At 43.8% G+C, this 22,212-nt stretch overlaps 1 protein-coding gene across 8 annotated transcripts in view; it reads left to right on the forward strand.

Annotated features, from left to right (window-relative positions):
* Window positions 1-22,212, forward strand: part of Zasp52 (Z band alternatively spliced PDZ-motif protein 52) — a 60,774-nt gene that overhangs the window by 20,780 nt on the left and 17,782 nt on the right. For 5 of the 8 annotated variants that reach the window (XM_070209814.1, XM_070209815.1, XM_015168819.3 and 2 more), the window contains exons 4-8: window positions 17,247-17,398; window positions 17,466-17,622; window positions 18,865-19,001; window positions 19,878-19,972; window positions 21,536-21,947. In XM_070209814.1, the coding sequence (XP_070065915.1) occupies window positions 17,247-17,398; window positions 17,466-17,622; window positions 18,865-19,001; window positions 19,878-19,972; window positions 21,536-21,947 (953 nt within the window). Of the gene's footprint in view, window positions 1-17,246; window positions 17,399-17,465; window positions 17,623-18,864; window positions 19,002-19,877; window positions 19,973-20,405; window positions 20,486-20,796; window positions 21,041-21,535; window positions 21,948-22,212 lie in introns of those variants that run through there. The other 3 variants (XM_032436303.2, XM_015168822.3, XM_015168833.3) reach the window with 2 other exon arrangements.

The following is a 22,212-nucleotide window of genomic DNA, read 5'->3' on the forward strand; positions in this document are numbered from 1 at the left end:
GTGAGACAAAAATATTAAAGAGAATGTTGACTGCGCTTGCAGCACCTCAATAGGGGTTTTTTTCCCCCACGTAAACAATTGAAAGGTGATTAAATTGGTAAAGTTAAAGTTTGTAGTGAGCAATTTTCTGCAGGGTATTTAAGAGTCGTATGCTTTTGTTTTTAAACTTAGCTTGAGTTTGTTTTTCTGTTCACACCACGTCTATGTGACTGTGATTTATGAATAATTCTCCCCGCTTCGACTGCTTGAAATAATAAACAAAAAAACAGGGTATAATAATTATGCAATCCACCCAAAACAAAATTTTGGCTTTATGTAATTGAATCTGCGTTCAAAGCGCGGCGGTTGCTCTGGCAACAATACTGAATAAAATAGAGTTGATTTTGATTGAACTTGTGCATTTCTTCGGCTTTGTGTGTGTTTGTGTGTCTGAAAGTCAGCGACCACAAACGACCACGTGCCACCGCAATGCGCCACACGACGCAATGCGCAATGTCAAGACTTGCGGTTGCTCTCAATTTAGTTGGACATTTTATTAATTGCACAACAACAAATTATGTAATCGGCATAGAACCTGACACCCATTGTTCAATCAATTGTAAATCAGTTCTCACAAACCACACACACACACACACAACACACACAGACACACACACACAAGACTTTGCTTTTGGCTATAAAATTTGCTTAGTTGTTGCAAATTTGTGCTGTGGTTTTTTTGGTTTTTAGACAGCAGTCATGACAAATCCCAAATGGCAAGTTGCACGTGGCACATGGCACGATACTCTGTCCTCAAATCCGTAGACACAATATTAAGTGCTTGAAGCTGACCACAAAATTGTGCTTATGTTGGCCCCCAAGTGCAAAGTGGACTGAAAGTGTTTCTGGGCAATTGATAATTGGCCCGTCTCTGGTTCAAGTTCAGTTGCAGGCTCGTTTCGGATGCATTGAAGAGCTGGGCGCATCAATTCAATTGGCATTGAAGCGTTAATTGATTCAAGAGCAGGTGATGCTGATGGTGATGATGATTCGTACATTGCTGGACAGCCAATGGACGCAATGGCTTCCACTTCCCGTGATTCATCAGCCCAGCTGTCAGCGGCCACTTGCAAAGGTGTAATTGATAAAGTTAAGGCCGGGAGAGAAGAAGGATAACCCAACACCATGACCAGGAAGTGCCAGCGTATATAGATCCCAGCTGCAGACATTGATTAAGTGTCTCTGCGTGGCATTTGATTTTTTATCAATTTTTACCGGTTGCCGCTTTAAACTTGCTGCCTCTGCTGCCACTGCAATTGCATTTAAAACGTGTGGGAAATTGATTCAACAATTCCATCAGCTCCACTGCGAGCCATAAACGTTGCCTGGTTTCCGTTTCCGCCCACAGCCAGCGAGCAAGGCAGAGCGAGCCAACCGACGAGCGGACTACACGTCCGTTTTGTTTTCTGCCAGCAATGAGCATGGCGTTCTATGGAGATGAGCACAGGTCGTATCGTGACACGAGCTTGTAATACGACTCTGACGTTTCATTAGAGATGAGAACGGGAAGGATAACTCGTTCTCGTCACATCTGATTCCGATTCCCATCCGATCGTGAGTCGTGACATCAAAGAGTTTAAGCTGTTGATAAATACCTTGATATATTTTCATAAAAAGACTCTTGAAATAAGTTCAAAATATCAGGCGTTTGTGCCTTTAAAATAGTTTCCATTAAAAAAATTAGTATTTCCGATCTTTCTTGAAATTCCTCTGCTATTGGGAACTCCTATGGGATTCGCGACACGATCCCATCTCTAACTGAAGGCTTTCTTGAACTCATCTCTAACTCATCTCTCTCGCGAGCACAGAAAGGCAAGTCTATGGCCAAGTCGAAGTGGCACTCAGACTCACACGCGTACTCATACTTATACTCATACTTATACTCATACTTGTATTCGTATCGCTATCCAATTGCACTTCATTGCACAATTGCTGCGGGCTGCCAGACTTCAGTTCAGGATTCTCGAGCACGTCTTATTTAGATTTATCCCAGCTGCCACGCTTCACTTGAGTTGTCCATATCAACTCTCTGTCTCACTCTGACGCGCTTTATCTCCCTCTCTGTCTCTATCTCTGTTTAATACGTTATTGAATATTTTGTGGCCTGTGCCGGATATCGTACTAATATCTGTGGCATTTCTCTTTCCGCACTTCCCGGACTCCTCAGCTGTGGCCCACATGCAAAAGTCACATAAATTTTTGGGTGTATGTGTGTGTGTCCTCACCTAATCCTTGTGCTTCGCATATTTTTCTCAATTGTTAGCTTAGACTGGCTGCTACTGCACTTACACATAAGGAAATATCCAGTTGCTTCTACTGCTTGGGCTCCTTTTGGCTGTTCTGCTCCTTGAGCTGCTGCCTCAGCTTCGTCTTTTGCGCATTCTTCGCTATCTGCAGCCGTTTGTTGTCCTTGCTTTTAAGTTGCATGTCAGTGCACATAAATCCCTCGGTGGAAAATGCTTGCTTCAGTGCGCCCAAAATACACACACATGCACACACGCACACTCGCACAGCTGCACGCTTGAGTTACGAGCGCTGATAGCAGCAGCTACAGCAACATCCGAGGGGGGAGACTGGGTTCTGCGCGGCAGGATTGGCAAAATTATTGGCCAAGCTCAACTCAACCTTAACTCGCTGCATTATTATGTGTGTGTGTGTGAGTGTGCCATAAATATTTATAAGTTCTAAGCGTAAAATGCGCACACACCGAAAAACCAGCTAACTGCAAACGTTTTGTAAACGTTAAAGCGCTTAACTTGGCCGAGAGTCCCCCAACCAGAACTGGCCAGAGAGATGCACAGACAGACAGACAGACACTTTCCAGCGTCCAGCTGAGTTCTCCATTAGTCAGCTAATGGCAGCAGAGTTTGTTCTTCTTCTACCTGATAAATGATTCAGTTTCTGTTTCAATTCCCTCTACCTGGCGGTTAATCGTATATTGTCTTTTGTCTCTCGGCCCGTCAAAATTGATTCAAAGTTCGTGGTAACCATCGATGAGTCATGCCCCAAAAATGGGACATGAAATTGTGTAAAGTTGTTCAACGTTTTTGTTACATAAATCCAACATATGAGCTGCTAATTTGTGGTTAATTTTAAAGACAAGCCAAGCCAGGGCTGCAAAGCTAAACAAAAAAATGATCACTGATTCGGTTCACGGTTCATACGAACTTTGTGCTTTAGCTTCGTTTGAAGCCATGTTTTACATGCATTTTAATCGAACAAGGCGAGTTGGCGCACTGTATAACAATTAAGAATTTGTTTGGCTACAGATTTTCGCTTGTATCTTTTACAATAAATCGAAATTTCGAGCTGGAACCGGTTCGGTTCCTGCCTAGCTGGCAGGCTTGATTGAATCCAGTTTTTTAAGAGTACTCTTGATATCTGCTTTTATTTTCCAATTGATCTCATTGCATTTGTGCGCTGATTTAATTGTTGCTTAGTGAATTTTCGCAGTCTCGGAAACACAGCTAACAACGGTAACTAAGCGGAAACGGAAATTGTGCGCACGCTTATCGCAATGTGTGTGTGTGTGTGTGTGCGTGTGTGTGTTGTGGCCTGTGGCTGCGTGTGCTTAAAGGATATTTTCAGCGCAAATTGCGTGCAGCGGCGTAATCGAAATAAATTATGAGCCCAACTTACGATGCGGCCAATGCCGGAGCCGGAGCCAGGGCCGGAGCTGATAGCAACTCCTGTGGGGCATTATGTGGATATCCGGCTTTAAGCCAGTGCCCCGTGCGGACAGCACGGACAGCTTTTAGTGCCTTAGCGTGTGCTTGACCCTGAGCCCTGAGCCACAGCCGTGAGCGCAGAGAGTCCTTGTGGCCGGACAGGAAACTTTATGCGAACAGGAAACTTACAGCTGCTGTTTGTTTATTTGTTCTGTTTGTTGATGGCCTGCGGCATACGGTTTAGGTTTCCACTTTTACTTTGTCTCAGGCCCAGGCCAAAGGATTAAGCTGCCAAATTAGTCTGCCGGGCAATTAGCGGACAATTGGACCAGCAGCGATTAAGTATTCAATGTCATTTTTTAAACGATTACCAAATATAAGTATATAAAGCTTGCAGCTTTTGGCTTTCAAATGTGCGTAATGAATTTTACTTCGAGAATAAATCACGCTACAAGCTTTCATGTGTTTCAATAGCTTAATTTATTTCCCTTTAATTAATTTGACTAGCAATTATTTGACCCTCTTGACAGCAAAGCATAAGTATTCAACAATTTTTAAATTTAAATATTATTTTTCGGCTTCGTAAATAAATCTCGCGGAAGGCTTTCATATGCTTTCAAATGCTCTAATTAATCAGTTTACTTATATGTCGATATATACAAATAGTAACTATTTGGCTCGAGTCAATGATACAGTTATTATTGTGTATGTTTGGGCCAGCGTGTGGGACATGTATCTGTAATAAACATTATTATTCCCATTCATATTTTATTTCACAATTTTTTATGGCAGTTTGCCGGGCCAGCGGGCACGTATTAGTTATAACGATATGTCATTGATTCTCAGTTAGCGCAGACACCGACACAGACACAGACGCCAGGCAAAGTCGTTTTCCCCTTGACAGTCATTATGATGAGGCTCCCCTGTCCTGCAGCTCGTCCTTGTCCTGGTGCTGCTCCATGTCCTCGACGTCCTCGTTTTCGTTGTCGTTCTCGTTGTCGTTGTCGTCGTCAAGCGCCTTTGGGCCATGATATATTATGGCCTGTCGCCTGTCTTGTTTATTTGCGTTATTTAGCAAAACGTGGCAACAGCAGTTGCCGCTGGTGTTGTTCTTGTTGTTGGGGCTTGGCGCATTTTTTTTATTGTTATGACGCATATTTTGTAACGCCGGAAATTGAGATATTTTTTTTTTGTATTTTCCTTCATTCTTTTTTTTTGTGATTTATTGTATTGGCCTCAGTCGCATGCATTTCAAATTGATTGAATATTTAGCAAAATGTCTTTTGGCATTGCCTTCTAAATTGTTTACTGGCAGCGTGGATGTCTTTTTCCGAATTTTTACAGCTCCGTCGTCAATCGATTTTGGCAGTTACCAAAGCAAAAAAAAAAAGTCAATTTCGTTAATCAACACGAACGACTTAATCCAAATTGAATGAACTCGACGCCAAAGCGGATCAGCAGGGTTTATTTCTTTTTCTATTTTTTTTTTATTATTTCGGAAAAAAGAAAAACAGGAAAACGCTGCCAAAAAGAAAACATCAACGTAAATTTACACATTTTTCGCATTTTTGCGCCCCGAAACATTCGCCAATAGCTGGCGGAGAGATGACTACGCAGTCAAATCGGCTCAAGGCTCAGGTGAACTCCACTCCGCTACGGAGTGGAGGACCTAAAAGGCCCAAAAAGCGAAAATTGAAAAACGCAGCAGCAGCTGCCAGGGCCATAATAAAGCCTAAGCCCAGAGTCCAAAAAGAGGGAGAAAATAAAAAGAAGCAAAATCAAGCCAACCCGTGCGAGTGACTCAATCGAGACTATCGAAGGGCGAGTGTGTGTGTGCGTATGTGTGAATGTGTGTGTGTGTGTGCAGGGGCGTGTCAGTTGCCACGGCCAGAGCTCAGCCACGCTTGAGGTGATAATGTAATAAGCACTTTTTATGACCCGACAGGATTTAGACCTAAAAATTCCATCCACACATAACGGACCTCAACTTCCTCATGCCGCATGCCGCATGCCGCATGCCCCGCACTGTGTTCGGCCGCTGCAAAAGTTGGCAGCTTCATGTTCGAGGCAAGTCCATAGCAAATTCCAAATGTTTTCGGCTCTTTTTGTATTTTTTGTGCGTCGCAAGGATTTAGATTTAGCCCGGCAGTTGTTTCTGGCCTTCTGAGCATATTGTTTTGGTCAGCAGCCAGCTTGGGACAATGCCCACAGCTAATTGGTGGCATGCAACGTTGACAACATTCAACAGTGGGCAGGAAATCAACAAATATGGCTGCTAAAATGTGCTTAGAATATAATGTACTTGAAGTTTAATTCGGTATGCCGAAGATGAAATACCCTTACTGATACACATTTAATACCGACGAACTGTTTTTATAGCAATATGAAATGATTAGGCTGAAGAATACTAAATCTTTTAACTGAAAAAAAAATAAATTTGTAAGTGAATCCGATTCTAAAATGATAATGATAAAGTTAAAAAAACGGATATTATTAGGATTTTATTTGTATGTAGAAAACATGGTAAACTCAAATGCCAAGCTTAATCATTTTTTATTTTTCCTATGGCAACGATATGCTTGATACTGCCTGCAAAAAAAGAAAGGACTTTGCAAAGTCTCTTGACGGGAACCCCATCAGAGACATGTACTTAACTTTGATAAAAATCAAGCACACATCTATAATTAATTTTATCGGATGCATCTCTTTTTAAAAGTTACACATTTCGCCACAAAATTTTAATACAGTCGACAAGGTTATAAAAATGTTTTAAAATCATTTTATGCTCTGTTCCTGTTGTCAATAAAAAGGCTCTTAAATGATTAAGGTCTGTCGGGGCGAAGGGCCATTAATATAAAAAATTAAAAAAAAAAACATAGAGGAAAAAGTAAAATTACCCTGCCATGTTATTTGCCATTCAAAAAAAAACCTGACTGGGGGATGGGCAGGGAGCTGGAACAGCAGTCCACAGGGCAGCCTTGAGTGCGCGCATCAAATTGAAAAATGTCAATGATAGAGAATGGAAAATCACAGAACAAGGGTCAGGGCAGCGGCATTGCGATTGAAAATATTCAAGGGAATGGGACAAATGGGAAAGAGGACGTCAGGTAGCAGGCGGTGGGCATTAAGGTAAACCGTGCCTGGTCCTCGTCGTCGTCGTCGTCGTCGTCGTCGTCTTGGTCGTCGTAGTTCTCGTTGCATTGACAATCGACAAATGAGAAGAGATAATGCACAACATTAATCTTGCTACCAGCAATTTGTCAGCCAGCTGAAACTGGACTGGGCTGGAGGTTTGCTTTGAAGGATGCCAAATGCAGTTCGAATATTGTGGCCAGCAAATGGAGCAGCAGCAGCTGGAGCCAAAGCTGCACCAGAAACTGGAGCTGGTTCTGCACTTGAGCTGCGGCTCTCTGCTGTCCATGTCCATGTCTCTTCTAAACGTTGCTTTCATCAATTAATTTACAATTTGCCAGCCATTCGCATTTTCACATTTCCACAAGGACTACGCTAGCTCCTAGATTCATTGATGGTCAGCACATGGGCTTGGCATACTTTTTTTTCTTTTACCTTCTTTTCTTTTTACTGCCCCAGTAATGGGCTTGTCCTTGCCGCCTGCTTCCTGCCGCCCGCATCCTGCCCGCTGCATCCTTTGGCTGTGTCGTAAATTGCATTGGTTGCCAACTTGTTGAAAGGCTGAGTGTGTGCGAGTGTAGAAACTTAAATGCTTTTCTGTGTTTTGCCAGCGCCATTTTGCACTCGCCTACAAAACTGCGCTGCGCGTGGACACTGGCGAGCGGCGTCAACGTTTAATGCTCGCAATTTAGCTTTTAATTAGATCCGCAAATTTGTTTTCGATACTCATTTTGTGCGTTCGCTCGTGCGGCACACACAAATTCAAGTGTTGGTTTGCCTCTGAACCCTTAACGAGGGGCGGTGTCGGGGTCGGCACCTTTGCCTCTGGCGGAATTAGAGTGCTTACGGTTTTTCATTTTAATTGTATTTTTCTTTTGCTGCTGTTTCTTTTTCTTTTTCTTTTTTTTTTTTTTTTGTATTTTGCTCGAGTTGATTTATTTATTTCTATTTGGTGTATTTTATTTTTACCAAAAGCCGTGCAGAGAGCAATTGCGGTCGCCGCTGCCCCTCCTCGCTCCTCCGCCTCGCTCTAGACCAGCCCAGCCCAGTTTCTACCCCTACTAACACCCCTCGCTCTGCTGTCTGTGTGCGATGCTCTAGTTTTCTATTTTTGCTGTCCGCCGTAATGGGGACCTTAATCACGTAATGATTTTGAGTGAGTGAGCGGCGAGCGGGTGTCCGATTCTTGGCCAACATTGTTTTTACTCGTTTCATTGTTGTTGTTATTGTTCCTGCTGCTGTTGTTGTTCCTGTTGCTTCTGCTGTGCTTCTTCATTTTGTAGCAGCAATTTTACAATTGGCACAAATCTAGCGCTCAACGCTAATGGGTAAATTTGTTGTAGCGCTAATTGAAATTGCATTTCTTAAAGTTAAATATTTAATTGAGAGCCGAAATCATTAAGTGTTCCTCTCTCTGTATAAAAGACTCTAAAAGACACTTGATTTGAAGATGAGATACATTTGAACAACAGTTGAGCAAGGATTTGTCTGGCAAAGAGCACAAAACTTGAGCAAAATAAGAATAGGTTAAGGGAGCAGAAGAGTTTAAGTTGAGTTACGCGATCATTATTTCTTGCCAGAGCATTCACTAAGACTTCAGTTCAAAGAAGCTTACAAGCAAACCATTAATTACAAAAAAAAAAAAAAATAATAACAATGAGTAGGTCGCAGGGTGTTTCAACTACTTTAAGTAGCTTCAATTTCTCATTCATGAATATACCTTACCATCGACTCTAGGATTTCAAGCCTGCCTAAGCTCTAACTGGTTGAGAATTGCAAGCTTCAAGCAACAAAAAGAACTAAAAATAGTCCAAACCATTTTCATTCCTTCACACAAAGTATAGTTTAAGAAATCGATTTAGTTCTGTCAAAGAAATGAAAAATGAAATTTAAATGCGGCATAAAAAATAATTAAGATTTTGCGCTTCGCTTTAAGCTCACTTTTTTTGTCATGCCACATGCCCCGTCATCAGCTTGCATTTCTGTTTTCCAAGTGTTGCTGCCACATTTTGTTGCTTAGCCAAGCAAATTTTATTATGCCCTCCGCATTGTTGTTGATCGGTTTTTGGTATCGGCGAGCGGGCTCTTTGTCTTTCATGTGGAGTCCCAGGAGTGGCGCGTCGGGCGAAACAATTGCAGTTCCCTCTTCACATTGACAATGGCACAATGTGTCTGTCTGTCCCCAATGACGACAACGAGCCAAAGAGTCCAAGTCAAAATGCCGCCGCAGCTCGCCAATTCTGCTTAGAATGCGGCACACGAAGCGTCGTCAAATCCTAATTGCATTTGTCTGATTGCAGCTCCTGATGACTGCAATGGCCAGAGTGCAGCCGCATTTGTATCTATATAGCCGCATTTGTATCTGTATCTGTAGTTGTATCTGTATCTGCTGCTGATTCATTAAAGAGACAAATGAGTGTGGAATGTGAGTGGTGGTTGAGTGGAAGGAGGGTGAGGGGAACGGCCTATTGGCTTATGACAGCGAACATGTAAATGCCATTTACAGCTCTTGTTGCCGCTGGGGCATTGTCTTGTCAGCGGCTGATATCAGGCGTAGGAGGATTTGCTCGTCTTTGCCTCAATTGAAATTCCATTTAATGTAATTTGAGTGCCATCATTCATGTCGCTCTGTCTGTCTGTCTGTCCGTCACACTCAGATAACAGACGGGCAGCAGAACCCGCCTGGTTTTTGGCTCGCAGCGGAGTCTGTGAGAGTGCAGCTGAGATTGCGTTTACACGATTTCATGGCTGTCAGAATTTCGTTTACACGCGCTGCCCTGCCCGTTGATTGATGGATTCTTTAATGCTGCTGGTGGTGGTGGTGGTTTTTGGCCAGGTCCAGCTCTCCATCTAATATACATGCACATATGTATATCAACTAATGAAGCAGTAAAATAATTTTCACAGCAAATGAAAACATCAAACAGAAGAGAATTTGTGCGTATGGAGAACGGGTGGATAGGAAGTTGGAAGGGGTCTAGCGGCAGGCAACCGACATTTCCTGCTGCTTTTGACTAGGAGTTTATTTTAGCTAAAAGAACCGCGGGCCCGACCCAATTGCTGGCCCACTGACACAGTAAATCCATGACAAACAAAATAAACAAACAAACGAACGAACAATGCATGTGCCCAGACATAAGTTGCAGTTACAAATGCGTTGCAGTTGCAGGTTGCATGTTGCAGATACTTTGTTGTTTGCCGGGATTCACATTTCGACACGTACAAAACGACTGCAGCGTGCGGATGGATTTCTCTGTGTCTTTTCCAGACCTCTGGGCACGCAAATGTAAACAACCAGCCACATGTTGGACGAGTGTGTGTGTGTGTGTGTGAGTGGAAAAACTCGGCTGCGCCAGGTAGGCGGCGTTAGGTTTTCCAACTGTCCGACACGCACATGTTCCAGCACTAATTGCTTTAGTTTGCCAACTTTACTTGCGAGTATTTCCCACATCCTCTCACCTAATCACCTAATTCTGCGAATAGACCTGTTCACATGTGCCCAGCTAATAGCCCAAATGTATTCGAATTGTTATATTTTTTTTTCGAGTAAAGGGTGTAATCATTAAAAAACCTCTTACATACCATGCAACTGGATATCTCATCCCATTTTGCGCAGGATATTCTAGAATGTTTTTATGCCCTAGGGTACATGTATGTGGCAGGCAGACACAGGCCGACCAAATTTAATATACATACATTCTAGATCAGCCGAGTTCGAGTAGTATAAGAGCTATAGACTTTAAATTTAATATACATATGCTCTTATACCACACGCAAAATAAATTAAAATATTTGCTCAATATGTTGTGCATTATCGATATATCGATCAATATGTTCAGGCATAGCTCGAAGAATGGGATGTCTTTCTGCCATAAATTTAATATGCATGTAGTTCTCTATTCCATGCAGCTCAAGAATATTAAACATTGCGAATATCTACGTCCACACTCCACATTCTAGAACACTCTCACTCTTGTTTGGGCATCAAGTTGTATAATCTTGTGCTTGCTTGTTTCAGGCTTCATTAGAAGAGGCAAAATAATAATAATAATTTATGCATGCTTTTGACACAATACACAAAGGGTAAACTGGGCACTGGGGGCCGGCCCATGGCCCAGACCAGACCGCATGCGTTGTCAGCGAGAACGTCAGCGACGACGACACTAATTAAAAATTTTTGGCCAACCCTCTGAGGCGAGTTGACGAGTGAAATTGAAAAGCTGGCGGTGGGTGGCCCGCGGGCTGGCCCGTCAAAAATCCGTCTAATTCCCAAAATAAAGCTGCACACGCCTTTCAACCTCTCAGTTCAGACCGCGAACCGCGCGACATAGGAAGAGCTCGACCTTGTCCGCGAAGGGCGAAACATTCAAAAACACCACCCATTGATGATATTGTTAATGGAAAAAATCTCAACATCCTTTCAAAGCAGTCAGCACACACACACACACACACACACACACTCGCAAACACACACACAAACGCACGCACACACAAAACAATGGCGAGTAATTTGACGAAATTTACATTCCTTAATTAATCTTGTTTGCGTTGCGGCAGTTGCCTGTTGTTGACGCACTACGCATGCCACGCCCTCAGCTCCGGCCCGCCCCTGGTGAATTGTATAGGTATGCGAGTGTGTGTGTGTGTCTGTATTTTTGCAGTCAGCCTGGCGCTTTGGCAATATTTACCACCTGCGCAGCAGTACGGGCAACTAACACCCCTCCCGCAGAGGAAACTCTAATGACTTTCCATGCAGCAGATGCTGGGGGGCATCGGGGCATGGCATGACAGGGGCTTAGTCTAGGGCTTGGGCTGGCATCGTAGCATCCTGGCGTTTGTCACTTTAGCGCGTCTTGTGTCTTATTAACCCATATCCTGCTGGTATCCGGTGTCGGCAAGCATTCTGCCTAATGAACCCTTTCTGCCAGCAGCACATTACGTGTGCCTGGGTCTGTGTCAGATGCCAGGTGCCAGGAACGCGATTTCTTAACTCGACCCTCGACACGATTTGACTCGACTTGGTTTAATCAAGAAATTTAATGCGCTGCGACATGTGACAATTATTGAAATTTTAGTTGCAATTGTGAACACGAGGCAAACTAATCGCAACGTGAACGCCATTTGAGCCGAGCTTTAGTTAAATTAAAGCGACTCGGCAATTGCTGCTTCAAGCTGTGCAGGAGTCTGTACACTGAGCGAAAAATATGTTCATTTCTCTTATTTTTTGAAGAAAGCAAATAATAAATGAATGTCAATGAAATAACTTACATTTACTTAAATATTATCAGATGAAATCTAACCAAGCAAGCACTTGCTTGACTCAATTTAGTTGTAAATTTTGTTGCACTTCATTTCTCACAGTGCATTCGGTAATCCATTCCGTTTCCTCAGCCACATCTCACAATTATTTGTGATCAGCTTGCAGCCCGATCAGCCCGTAGCAGCTGTCATTTTTCAGCAGCTCTCGCGAATGAGTGTATTCATACGTATTCGAAGGTGTTGCCACACACATGCACAGCTGTCAGCTAACCATGGATTGCACACTGTGCCACCAAAAACCCGATGCCGGAGCTGTTGATAATGCCCCAAAGATAAATGAGCTGCCGTTGCAGTTGCTCTCTGGCCTCACTCTGGCAGGAGGAGCTGCCCACGCAGGGAATAGACATGAGACAGGCTGCCCGCTGGGCAGATCCAGTCACTGGCCAGTCACTGTCCGTCTCCCCCTCTTCCTGCCCTGCCTCTAGCTCTCATTCATTAGCTGCGCACAAATTTCCGCTCGCATTGGCCACAATAATTTCATTGTGCAAAGTTTTTCCATTACTAGTTATGAATATGCAACATTTATATAAATTGCCACGTTTGTTGTGCGCGCCCGTGTGTGTGTGTGTTTGTGTGTGTAACTGCGTCTGTCATTTCAGCCAAAAAAAAAAAAAATAGATATGAATAAAAAACAAAAATAAAAGCAACTGGCAACTTGTCCGCTCGCCCTGCGAGCGCTTTGTGGCACGTTGATTGCAATCATAATTTATAAATGTTGCTGACAGTTTGCGTGCTCCACAATGTTGTTGTTGTTCCTCTTGTTGTTGTTGTGGTTTTTGTAGCAGTTGCAGTTGCAGTTGTTGTTGTAGCTATGTCAAAGCAGCCAGAATTGAACTTTGGGCGCCTGTTCCGCTTAATGGTTGCTGCTACAACGATTGCTGTTGCTGCTGAGTGCTCCCCCTTTTTTTTGGCCAATAAATAAATAATTCCTGTGACGCTTGGAACTTTCGGGTCAGCTGTTGAGTCCTGCTCGGCCAGCGAAGAAAAAACGTGTCCAAAATGTTGGCAATTGGATGGCATGCAGCCAGGCCAAGGCGAAATGCGAGAGTACCGTCTGTGATTATTGAATATGAATACTCTTCGAGTGTTGCGCGTTAACAACGCCCCCCCCCCCCCTCCCCCAGCTCTCTCCTTCGTATCTGGAGACGCCTCTGAAATGAACTAGTTAAAAGAGCTGGTTAAGCTGCAGCTGATATGGAGCACGGCCCGAAGGAGTTGCCAACATTGTATTTACTTTGCCGCATTAACAGCTCGCTGAATTTGATTGTTTTGCTTGGTCAGCGCAATTTTATTATGGACCCTTGGGGTCGCAAAGGGCGTGGTCTACGGAGCGGATCGCGGCTGAGTCCTCTTCATTTGCCAAGTTTGCAAGTGCAATGATTTTTTTTGTATTTATTTTTCTTTTTTTTTGCTGCCAGATTGGTCAAGTGCTGCGGCCAACATTTGCTGTTGTGACGGAAAACCAACCGCAGCGGCTTTGGGTGATTTAGAGCTGGCAACAAGAGACTGAACGGGATGTGGGTAGTGGGAAGTGGGCAGGGAGAGAAAGGGGCGTATGAGTGATGGCCATGCATATTCATATACATTGAGATTCATTGTATTTGCGCTGCATTTCCGCAGTATTTCGTATCCCAAGCATTTTATCTCGGGCGCAGCTCTTCAGCGTAGCTCGTTCTACTTACGAGCATTCCGGGTTCTGTTTTTTATGGCACACAGACGGCAGAAGAGGGGTCGCAAAAGGCGGTAAATGGGGTAGGAGAGTAAAGATAAACAATGCAAGCGTTTGGCCAAAAACTATGCTCGCCTGGCAAATGGAGTTTGTGCATGTTCGTCGTGTTGCCTTTAAACTGATTTATTTTCAATTAAACAACTTCATAACTTGGCAAGTCTTGTGCCTTGCCTTTTGTTTGGCCTTAATTTACGCCACAAATTCAATTTATTTTAGATACACCTAATCCACAAAAGCAAACTTGATTTATCAACATAAATATTTTGCATGCTGCACACACACACACACACTGTGTATTTATGTGTGTGTGCGTGTGTGTGTGGTTTTCAGGCAGCAAAATGTGCTGCTTCTCGTCTTCCACCTTGTCAAGCAACTGAAGTGAGTGTTAAAGGATATGTTCGGCTTATGCAAGTGTATGTAATTGACAAAAGTGGGCGTGGCTTGGCAGCTAGTATGACCATTCGGTTGGATTGCTGCACAGCCGAGCAGAGCATCTGGCAGTCGTGCTAAATGAATCTCAATTTGAATGCACTTGAACGGATTAGTTGACTTGATTACGAGCATTTTGCTGTCCGGCCATTAAATTTAATTTGTTATTTGCATTTACAGGGCTGTCTATTGTCTTGAAGCACTTTAAATTCTAGAAATTTGCTGTGACAGCAGTAATGGAAATGCTCGGAGCCCCAGGACACGATCTGAGCTGAGCTGGGTTGGGCGCTGTGCATATTTATAATTCCAAGTGCTCTGCACAGCCAAATGCTAAATACATGCCACGACAAATGCTAAAATAATGCAGTTAAAATATTTTCACAGCATTTGCTGCTAAATGAAAATGAAAATGTCGGCCGAGTGTGTTTTATACTTATCAGCAGCTGAAGCGGAAGCAGGAGGTGCGGCTGGACAACGCCTGACAGCCTGGGGGTAGGTCCACGGGACCCGGTCTGCCTGGCTGCCGAGCTGCCTGTCCTGGCCCGTATAAATCATCATTTGCCCAAACGTGGCTACACATGTAATGCGCTCAGAGGGGCGCATAATGTGTCCTGGCTGGCCTCCAAATGGCAGCAGGTCGTCCAGGCCTGGGGACTGTGGGAACTGGAGCACAAGAGCTGGGACACAACTGATATTAATGCTCGACATGTTGGGGCCAAGTTTTATGGTAATTCACTTGGCCTGCCCTAACCTCGCCATCGCCGACCGCCAACACACTCATAAGTCATGGGAAAACAAATGCCTTGTCAATTGGCGGCTGGCCACAAATGCTATAAAGCTGACAAATGTCTAACAAGCGCACCACCAAACCACAAAACAGACACAGTAACCCAGCCAGAGAGAGCCATAGAAACAGCCGACCAGACAGCCGAGCAAACATTTTTGGGCGGGGCGCATGTTGATCGCAGGTACTCATAAAACTGTGCAAATGTCAATATTCCAAAGCCACACAAAACACACACACACACAGACACAGTCACACTCAATCCAAATCCAAGCGCACTTTTGTGACATGCAATTTGCTGGCGAACAGAAAAAAACTTCGGACACAGATAGAGCTTCCACGCACTTGTATACCCTATAAAACATTGATAATATTCTATAGACATAGAGATATACAACAAAAGATATAAATAAAAAAATAATTGAATTTTCCGAAGCCCCATCTACTTACGATTCGAAAAGAAGCGTCAACAACAGCTTTGACTTCCTAGCTTTTGCTTGGGCAGGCAGTCAATCAGTCACAGATAGAGTTTTTTTGTTGTTTTGATAGAGTTGTTTTGCACCAATAATATTTCAACGAAACTTTTCAATATATATAAATGATTTGAACCAACGCTTTTTCTTTTTAAGGTTTCATATTTGTGAAATGTTGGTTCAAGCAGTCCAGTATGCGCAGTACGCTCCATTTGAAAGGGGTAGAACTTGTGTCAAGCCAATAAAAACAAAATGCGAGGCAGCGCATACTTTGATTCCCCCTCCTACCCTCTCTACCTGTCTCTCTTTCTCTCTCTCTCTCTTTCCATCCATGTCTCGTTGTTGCTGTCTCTGTCTTATTTGTCGCTGACTGCAAAACACCTCAGCGTCCGACCAATTTTCAATTTTCGACAAGAAAATGAACATGTCAACAGCAAAAATTGAGAGCAACGCGCGATTTTGCTTGAATTTTTGGGGCCTGTCGTTTGCCCGCTCGGTTGGCTCTGGCTCTGGTTTTGGTTGAGGTTTTGGGTTGGAGTTTCGGTTGGGGCTTGAGGTTGGGTTCGGGTTGTGCTTCAGGTTTTGGCATTGGTTTGTTGGGGCGCCACATTTTTAGCAACTTTGTAAATATTACAAAATTTAGGTGTCTCGCTTGGCGAACATGCCAATGAAATATTTATGCAGTCAACCACACACGCGTGTGTGTGTGTCTATGTGGTTGTGTGTGCTGCTTTTTGTGTAAATATAAACCGGCCGCATTCGACAGTCGAGAGTTGAGAGCTGAGAGTCGACTGACTGGGCTGCCGGGGCTGGTAGTCGGATAAACAGACAATTTGCCAAAGTGGATACGTGCAGGGCGCGCATAATTTTCGGCCGTACACCTGAGCCTAGCCACGTGGCAGGCTCAGAGTGGGGTATAGTGCGGTATGTGGCATGCGGCATAAGACACGAGCGTAGACCTAAGCCAAGTGCAACAGGAGCCGCAATTTAGCCTGCGCCGCATGTTTGAGGTTTGTTTTAAGCTTGATTAAAGCGAAGCAGCTTTAATTAAGCCGAAGTAGTGGAATTTAAGGCGTGGCAGTTTTGTTTTGTTTGCTTAGTACAAGCCCTGCGCCTAGTTGCTGCGCCTGCCCCTCTCCCTGCCTCTCTGTCTATGCGCATACATGAGAAATGGCCACGAATTGCAGCGTCTGTTGTGTGGAACTTTTGCGATTTTAATCGTCGGTAAATTTATGGCTTTTGGTGCGCACAATTTCCCAGCAGACGCGGCGGCAAATAAATAAATGAAAACCAGGCGCAAAAACAACGCCTATAAACTAAACTTGTTGTTGCTGTTGTTGCTGGGGAAAATCTGAAAAGGGAAAATGGGAACACAGCTTGCGTGGCCACAACGGAACTGGCGTTTTCGGCCGGCGCTTCATAATTCCAGCGGGCAGTACAAAATAAATTCATTTACTTTTGGCTCCGGCTGCATTTCGTTAGACGTTTTTTATGGCTCGCCTTTGGATTGATTTATGCGCGAGGTAGCAATTGAATTGCACTCGAGCTGCTGATGACAACTTTTGATTTGAGACAACAACTGAGTGATTGATTGATTGATTGACTGACTGATTGATTGTTAGTGAGCAACTGTGACTTATTTTCTATTCATTTCTGCTCTTGCCCCTTTGCAGGTCAACTCGGGCAGCCTTTCGGAGCAGGCTGGCCTGCAGCCGGGCGACGCAGTCATCAAGATCAACGACGTTGATGTCTTCAATTTTCGTCACAAGGATGCCCAGGACATTGTGGTGCGCTCGGGCAACAATTTTGTCATCACAGTGCAGCGGTAAGTGTTCAGTGCCAGCAAAGTGTTGCCAATGTCAACTCTATTATCCCTCTAACCTGACATACAGCGGCGGCTCCACCTGGCGCCCACATGTGACGCCCACCGGCAACCTGCCCCAGGCCAATTCGCCCTATTTGCAGACAGTGACGAAAACTTCTCTGGCTCATCATCAACCGGACAGCCAGCACATTGGTTGTGGCTACAACAACTCGGCGCGTCCATTTGTAAGTCAACTAATTTGAAATCATACACGCACACACAGAGGGAGAAAGGAAGAGAGAGAGAGCTGGCAAAATGTGTAGCATACATTTGTGGGCAAAAGGCATCATTTATAAAATTTATAAACTCTCAACGTGTTGGCCAAAACTTAAAATGTTGCAGGTTTGTAGGTTGTAGCGGGTTGGGAATTAGACCTTTGACGCAGCTGTTAGAGATGGACGAGTTCGTGCTTTTGGCACGAAATAGCCACGAGGGGATTCAGGCCTCAGATAAAGTTAGAGCAAATCTTGGCCAATATTTGAACAAAGCAGCAACATTTCCATATACCTGTTAATAAAATTTCTACCAAGAGAGATGGAGTTGTTAAAAAAAATGTCTAGACAAGAAAGTCTAGAGTTTGTCTGTCGCAAAAATCTATATAAATGTAGTTTATAAAAAACTCCTAAAAAAAATTAACTTGAACTATTTTGCAAGTGCATGTTTTGTGCTCGTGTCGAGCTGTAGCTCGATAATAAGTCCCATGCTCAGTCCTTATATTTAGCGTTAGCTTAAATGCGCCCACACATACATACACACACACACACACACACACACACACACACAGACAATTACAAGTGACGTGCTGATGACCAATGATGTTGATAGTTAGTCTCCTGGGAAAGAGCTGCTGTCACAATCCCTGTGCGTGTGCTTGTGTGTGTGTGTATCTCATTGTTGTGCTCTGTGGGTTTTCATATTCATTCATTTTATTTTCGGGTGGAGTCGGAACTTGTCTGTTTTATATGGGTTGACAACATTTGCATTTATATGTCTGTCTCTCCGTCCCCCTGTCTGTCAGACTGTTTGTGCGTAGTTTTGAAAAGTGTCAGAATGAGTAATGAATATGAGTGCTAGGATTATTTGCTGGCAAGAATTAATGTGCAAAGGGCTCACATTCACACACCCACACACACACACCCACCCATACACCCACACACACATACATGTGCCATGCATAATAATATCAATGACTCTCATTCTGAGTGTGTGTGTGTGTGATATGCATACATTTGCGTACATTTTATTGTTATGAATTTGTATTATTATAATTTTGTGTGACAGCACAGTGAGCACCCGTAAATAGCAACAGCAACAGCAACCAAAACTGAAACAGAAACCGAAACAGAAATTGATTTTCCATTATTCATTCACACATTTTCATCTTTTATATTTATATTTGTGTTTGTGTTTACTTCAACTTGGAATAGGCCAACGGTGGCGGCGATGGCGGCGTGAAGAGCATCGTCAATAAACAATACAACACCCCGGTTGGCATTTACAGCGATGAATCTATTGCGGAAACACTCTCCGCCCAGGCGGAGGTTTTGGCTGGCGGTGTGCTCGGGTAAGTTATTCAACAGTGGGCCCTCCTTAAGTGAAAAAAAAGAAAACAACTAAATATATGAAAAAGAAAAGAGCAACAGCCAAAAAAAAAACATGAGTAGCTAGGAGGTGTGGCCAACTAGGCAATACTCTATTCAATTAATGATTAAACCAGACGAAAAGAGTCCCATTGGTGACTCGCAGACCGTAAGCAGCAATGACTGTAAAACTGTTCAATTGAAGTCAGTAGAAGAATTTAGACATAATTTCCACCGCATCAAGTAGGCTTGGGCCGCAAAGGCTTAACATAATCTTGCACTATATACTACATTTTTGTTTTTCTTAATTTTGTAAACAGAGTATAGGAACAACTGTCTGGAATGGTGGGCCGCAAGTGCCGTGACAGGCGAATGCCACAAAACTTTTACTTTAAAATTTGTTTTGCTTATTTTCGCGCTGGTCTTCTGGCTTCTTTTTATTGCTGCTGCGCCAGATACTGCGCCTAAGCGGCTAAAACTGTGTGCAATGCCGCCAAATGATAGCCCCAGTCCCGCCACGCCCCTTCCAGAGTCGGGCTGTTGGCCAAAAGTGTTTTCACTGTTTTGCCAGTTGTCGAGTTGGGGCTCTTTTTACAACAAATGTACGCGTGGGACTTGCAAGCTTTTTGCACTTAATTTCTTTAGGGGATCTTTTTTGTTTTGTTTTTTTCTTGGTATTTTTATTTTATTTTGAGCGGCCTTTGCGGTGGCCAACGCAGCGTATGCGCAACAATGTTGGCCGCACTCATTTATCACAGCATACTTTTGCGCGCCGCGCGCTTTGTGCGCTTGCAGCCGAAAGTATGCAATGGAAAAGTGTGTTAACTACTCTCTCATTCCCGCCCTCTCTTTTTTTTTAGTGTCAACTTTAAGAAGAACGAAAAGGAATACCAGGCCGATCGCTCGGAGGTGCTGAAGTTCCTGCGCGAGGAGGAAACAGGTGGATCAACTCCAGGTAATGCAGCCAACTATGAACTGGCTCGTTTGCTCCTGCTACTAAACGAGGGCGCCAATCCGTTTGTGAGCGACACTCTCGCCGATTAATTTGGGCGAACTTGTGTTAGGGTCTTTAAGTGTAATATTACGCATCCGCCATGTACTCAGTAGGGCAGGCTGCCAGCTGAGCACATTGTCTCTCTCTCTCTCCCTCTCTTGGTTTACAAATACACTTATAAGTAGGCAGCCAGATTACAGCAGCGTTTTCATTTTTTAAAACACACAGCAGAGACCTTGAACTGAGTTTATCTTAGAGAACTATCACTGTAGGGCATAGAAATATTTTATTAGTCAGCCGTGAGCGTTTTTGGTTGGTTTTATTTTGTATTTACTTGTATTTAATATTTATGCTTTGTTTTATTTTCTGTATTGTCTTTGTTTTATGTGCTTAGATAAAGAAATGGATTTTCGTTTTCTCTATGTCAAATCGAATTTCTAAAGCAGCCCACACAACATTTACCAAACAAATACATCTCTTTTCCACTCTCTTCCCCAACTTCTTCCATAATTATGCCATAAAGATTAAAAAACATATATTTAGTTTGTAGGTATAGTATTATAAATAGTTCTTCAGCAACTGCACATGGAACTGCAAAGTGGCTAACAATTTGGAAAAATCTCTTTAAATTGAATATTCAATTGTGTGTTAGGGCTTGCATACAATACCTTTTTCGGTCTATGTCTAACTCATGTTTGTATTTCGACTCTTTTTCATACACGCACACATACAACCAAAAACCAACAACCAATACAAAATGGCTGCTCATCAAACACTGTTAACAGCATTCAACAATAACAACAACAACTATGAGCATGATGCACCACAGCATCAGCAGCAACATCATCAACAACAGCAGCAGCAATACCAACAACAACAACAACATCAACACCAACACTATCCACAACAACAACAACAATCAAACGCCACCCGGCACGTTAACGCCCCCGTCAATTCACCAAAGCCCCCGAGCACCGGCGGACTGCCAACTGGGCAAAACATTTGCACCGAATGCGAACGTCTCATTACGTAAGTGGGCCACAAAACCAAACCAAAAACTAAAGTGCATTTGTGTAACAACAAGAACATTAACATTAACATTAACATTACACTCTCATTAACATTAGCGCTCTAATTAACATAAACATAGCCTGCAACTCTTTGTTGAATAACTTAATGTAATTTTAAGTGTTGCTGAGCTGAGTGCGTGTTCTTCTTTGTGTATGTCACTTTAGAAGCAACATTAACACAATAACATATCAAGACAGGTCTCTAATTAACATTGCCTGCAACTCATAGGTAACTAATTTCACGTTATTTAAAGTATAGCTGAGTTGAGTGCGAGCTTTTCTAGTTTAGGTTTTAACAGGTCTAGGGTGTCCTGGGGCAGTACTAGTGTTATCCTGAGGGCGTCCTACACGCACACACACACATATAAATATTACTTGCAACTAACTTGTCAAAGGCTTTGTGAACTGATTGAACTTTTGTGCTGTCAACCACATGGCGATAATTCCGCTACAGAGCCGCACAGCCCAGCCAACTTCTACTGGACGCAGAGCCACGCGATTGGCGGCAACGAGCGACGCACGCCGCTGCCCCACAGCCAAATGCAGGCGCAGTCGCAGTCGCAGGCAGGACGCCAGGATGAGCGCATCGGCACCAATTTACAGCAAAATACGCTGGCGCCGGCGGCCACGCACAGGCCCAGTCTGCCGGTTGCGAAGCCCCATCAGGCCGAAGAGGAGCAGCTGCAGCAGCAGGAGCAGGCCGATCCGCGCATCATTGTTATGCCCATATGCCCGGCGCTGCAGGGGCCCGACTACAAGGCGGATATGGATGCGGCTGCAGCGGCATTGGCCAGCGATGCTGGTGGTGTGCGTCCTTTGTCCGCCAGCGGACATCCGGCATGTCAATTGTGCGGCGTGGGCATTGTGTAAGGATTTGTGTTCCATGTTCAATGATAATTCATGCCTCTGTGTCTCTCAATGTGTGTGTGTGCGCGTGTGTGTGTGTGTCTCGTGTGTCTGCGCACGCATTTTAATTTGCTTTTATTTCGAAGTCAATTGTTGAAATTTATGCAGTACACATGATTATTATGCAGACGCCTCCAACACCTGCGACTGCGGCACTGAGCTCCAGCTCATGGGAATATCATCATCATTTGTATTAATTTGTATGCCAATTTAATTGGCTGCCAT

The sequence above is a fragment of the Drosophila virilis genome, chromosome 5, assembly GCF_030788295.1.
Source record: "Drosophila virilis strain 15010-1051.87 chromosome 5, Dvir_AGI_RSII-ME, whole genome shotgun sequence".
Taxonomy (NCBI): domain Eukaryota; kingdom Metazoa; phylum Arthropoda; class Insecta; order Diptera; family Drosophilidae; genus Drosophila; species Drosophila virilis.